Source organism: Miscanthus floridulus, chromosome 10, assembly GCF_019320115.1.
Source record: "Miscanthus floridulus cultivar M001 chromosome 10, ASM1932011v1, whole genome shotgun sequence".
Lineage (NCBI taxonomy): Eukaryota > Viridiplantae > Streptophyta > Magnoliopsida > Poales > Poaceae > Miscanthus > Miscanthus floridulus.
The window spans coordinates 129,760,343-129,764,744 of NC_089589.1; the positions used below are offsets into that span (position 1 = coordinate 129,760,343).

The window sequence follows — 4,402 nt, forward strand, 5'->3', positions numbered from 1 at the left end:
AGCTGCCCTTCAACATCAAACTCCCACTTAGTGATAGGCTCAAATTTTTCTGAGGGATCACAATAAGCGACAAACATCTCTACAACTTTCTCCTTACTGTGTACATCAAACATAGACATCAAATCCTGATCTGATTTTACTACTAGAAAATTCTTAAGAACATTATCATAGTACTGAACATGTGGAATTTCTAAGTAGCCTGGAGGGTACTTCTCTGTAACTGAGTCAATGAAATCCTTATAATTCGACAGGTCTGAGTCAACAACCATCTCAAAACTAAAACATTTGACATCCTTTCTAGCCTTTTTACGATTGCCAAGCAAATGAATTTTCAATAGAAAATTAGTAGCTACATCCATCCTGTGAAAGCACAATAACGTCATGCATGAGAACTTCTTCAACCTATGGCGAACTTTGTACTACTAATTTTTGCAGTGGTGTGATGTTATAGGAAATACGTAATAATATAGCAAAATAATATATTTATACTAGTATACCATGTCACAATATCATAAGACATTTAGAGTACGTGTTAAATTCATATAGAGTACCTCTTCGCCCACAACTATCAATAAAAAAGTATTGTATCAAACATTCAAACATCAGCTGTTTGCGGATCAATTTCACTACTACAGCCTATAGGAGAATCAAATTTAGATTTCGAAACACTGAATTGACACAAGGGTGGAATGCCAGTTCATAGGGTCACATCTTAGTGCTACTCATGCTGAAGATACAAATGATCATCTAGGAATCAGATCATACTCTAGAGATCTCCATACTCTAAGGATGTTACTGATAGTTGTAGCAATACTGAAAGGGTTCAGTGCAGCAGTCAGGCATGCAGCAGCAAGGCCTCTCTTCAATTTAGTTCAGGGAGGAGGAACATAAAATCAAGTAAAACACCAAGCTACATTGATTTGACTGTGTCTAACAGAGTGAGAGGTTCCAATAGGCACAAGAACAATGGAAAAGATAGTTCAGCAGTGTGGCAGAAGGTAGAAAGAAATGACAAGATGATATCTAAAGCAGGACATTTGAGCAATTCATCTATTCATGATAAGGGTGCACATGAAGTTGGTAAGAAGGGTGTACAGGAAGATCCAACAAGAATTCGGGCAAAATGTAATCAGAATAGAAAAATGTCTACAAGAAGCAGGCACCCTTTCTACGCCAGCAAAGAAGCTCTTCTTCGAAACAAGGTTCTCAGTCATCGAAAAACTACTATGCACTGATCCTTTTGTTGCAGAAACAAGGGTGTATCCACCGGTCGGAGCTCCAAGAACCTGTGCACTGATCCTTTTGTTGCAGAAACAAAGGAAGCTCGATGTGTGAAGTTACTAACAGAGAATAATTCTCAAGAATGCTGTAAGTGGTATTCTGCTGGACACTTGTCACAGAAGTGGATTCCTGTTGGTAAGAAGGAAACTTGCAATGGGATCTATTTGGATGTCTCAGCTAATGGTGAGGACAGCAACTTACCTAGTGAAAGGACTTATAAACTGAACTCATCTGAACATGTTGATTTGAAATTCCAAGCAGATAATGCAACTGAGACCGATTACAGCAAGATCAAAGAGGCTATCAGTTATGTTTACACAGCACAGCAGCAAGTCGAAGATATCCAACTTCGCATTGGTGGTAGGCCTATTGCTGATTTGGAAAGTTTTGTTTACTTCAGACTCCAGATATCACTCTAAGAACTGTCTGGCAGTGGTACGAAGAGCCTAGCTGCTATGGTTTGGATGTAAAGGCACAAGATCTCCGGAGGTCAAAAGGCTTGTGGAATAGTCATTGTCAGTTTACAACGTATTTTGTACCATATCTATCTGCTGTTCAACTCTTCAGTCAGCCTAAAAAAGAGATCTCCTAAAAGAACCAGTGGTGGAAGCATTGATAAGGAGTCAATCCATAGGAATGTGACATGTGAAATATCTCCAGACCTCGCGTAAAAAAACAGAAGCCAAACATGGAGAGTAGGCAGTCCGTAGACATAGAGATAATAAACTCACCCTGCAGGGAGTTGGTGCTATGTCCTGGATGTGCCGCCTTCCACTGTGGCCGCGATGCCCGTCTCCATGGCCGCGAGTGGCGCTTCCGTGGCCGCGTCGTCCTCCTCCGAGGCCACGCCGCGCGACAACGAGATCGCGCTGCCCGCCACCAACGCCGCACAGGGTGCTTGCTTGGCTGCGCGAGGCGCATGCTTGGCCGCGTCGCCCGCCCCTGTGCCCGCGTCGCCCGCCTCCGAGCCCGCGCCGCACGCCTGCTTGGCCGCTCTGCCCCCCGCCGTGGCCGCTCCGTCCTCCACCTCCATGGCCGCGCGGGAAGGCTGCTTGGCCACGCGCGTCACCTGCTTGGCCGCGCAGATGTCCTTCGTGGTCGCGCCGACCTCCGCCATCACCGCGCGGGCCGCCTGCTTGGCCGCGCGGACCTCCATCGTGGCCGCGCCGATCTCTGCCGTGGCCGCGCGCGGTGCCTCCGTGGCCATGACGCCATCAGCCGAAGCCGCGCCACCCTCCCCAGAAGCCGCGCCACCCTCCACCTCCATGGCTGCGCCGGCCTCGATCTAGGGTTAGGGGAGGGAAACGGCTTGTACGACCGCGACTCGAGACGAGTCAACCAAGTTACGAACTGCCGCGGCGGACTTCATTTTCTTTTCTTTAGTGACAGGGCATTATGGTCTTTTTGCGTTGCCTCAGTTGGACAACTGACGATGTTTCCTCACAGATCTGACGGAAGTGTCAAGTAGCTAACAAAAACTCAAGTTAGGGACATATAAGAAAGATTTTTAGTTTCGGTGTCAAATAAGAAAGAAGCATTATTTTTAGGGCTAAATACAAAACTTTCTCCTTCTTCTACAAGTGGAATTGTGAATTGGTCTGTCGGGCAATACAGGGTGGCTTTTATTTTTTTTGGTCATTTTGCTTCACAAGTTTTTTTTTAGACGATTTTGCTTCACAATGTTAGAACGACCGATTTAAGACAAAAAGAATGATGGACAAATAGTGTCGATTTGACCACCAAAGCCACCACCCACCATGCTTGGTTCATCTGTTATCCACAACTCACAAGGAAGGCTCGTTCTGGACATTTGCCCCGTCTGCGTCAGAAAGCAGAGCACATCATAATCACCATGATGATCTGGCAGGGATCAGCATACCATTATGGTGCTCCCATGTCTGCTCCGTGTTTATTACAAATCCTGCACCTCTGGTCCATTACTTGTACAAATATACATAGGTCCACTACTTCAATAAAAAGCATACATAGTAGATGAAATATAGAGGCCCAAGTAATACAAGATTCCTCAGTATGTCGTTCGTAGGCCTCTGTACACAGTCTGGGTGTGACCACTGACCACACCCACCGGCAGCATCAAGCAGAGCAATTGAGCAAAACAGAGTACTGGGCGCTGCAAGCTAGCAGGATGCGGCTCCGCCATAAGGATCCCTGCATATATATTAGTTACATACAGGATCAATGGATAATGATACTTCAAAATTGAGTGCGTATTAAGCGGTACTACTACGTAGTAAGTACTACGACTGCACATGTAGGTGCGGTGCACTGCACTGTGAACCAAAAGTAATGTGGAACACTTGTTACCTGAAAATATTAGTACGTGATTTATTTCTGGTATGGTCGTGCAGCAATTAGTCTTCATCTTCAGCACGAATGGTCCGTGACTTGATATGGCTGATCTTGTCGTACTCAGATGAGCTTCCTGTTAACAAGGACTCATACAACTCCTTGCTGCAAGTCAATTTGAGATATCTTGGTCTTACTGTTGTCACATACTCCGGAACTGTCTCCATGGTGCCGTCCCTCATCTCCATGCTGTCGAGTGATGGGACACCTTTTAACACGTCCAGATTTCGGCAGTGTGTGATCCTGATTTTCTGCAACTTAGAGATATCACTGATCCTTCTCAGCTTGGGGCAGTCGAATACTTTAAGTTCCACAACTGAAGGGAAGTTCTCTATATATGTCAGGTTGCTCAGCATGTACAGGCGCACTTCTCTTAGAGCATGCCTCCTGCTACTAGCGAGCCCTGGTGGAAGACAGCTCAGCTTGCAGTTAATAATTTCGAGAACCTTGAGTGCAGGCATGGCCACGGCATCTACAGTCACATCCTCGCCCTGCTCCTCCCAGACCCATTCCTCCCATTCGCACAAGCCATCCAGACGAAGAGTTGCCAGGTTAGGAAAACCTACTACTGATCCAGTAGTGACAATACCTCCACCAACTGCCAGGGAGGAGGGTGACTGGAACTCAGGCCCAACACTCTTGATGGCAGGTGCGTCACCAACGTCTAGCCACTCCAAATAAGGGAGCTGGCACAAACCGTCAGGGAGTTGGGTGCAACAACAAAGTTTGTCCATCTTTAAAAACCTCAGGCTCT

The 4,402-nt window shown here is 46.2% G+C and overlaps 1 protein-coding gene and 1 pseudogene across 1 annotated transcript; one reads left to right on the plus strand and one right to left on the minus strand.

Annotated features, from left to right (window-relative positions):
• Positions 1 to 381: 381 nt before the first annotated feature.
• Positions 382 to 1,952, plus strand: LOC136489607 (uncharacterized; annotated as a pseudogene).
• A 77-nt stretch (positions 1,953 to 2,029) lies between these two features.
• On the minus strand, positions 2,030 to 2,548 carry LOC136489608 (uncharacterized). The gene has a single exon (XM_066486187.1). It carries the CDS (start codon positions 2,546 to 2,548, stop codon positions 2,030 to 2,032), a length of 519 nt encoding a protein of 172 aa, XP_066342284.1.
• Between the last annotated feature and the right edge of the window lie 1,854 nt (positions 2,549 to 4,402).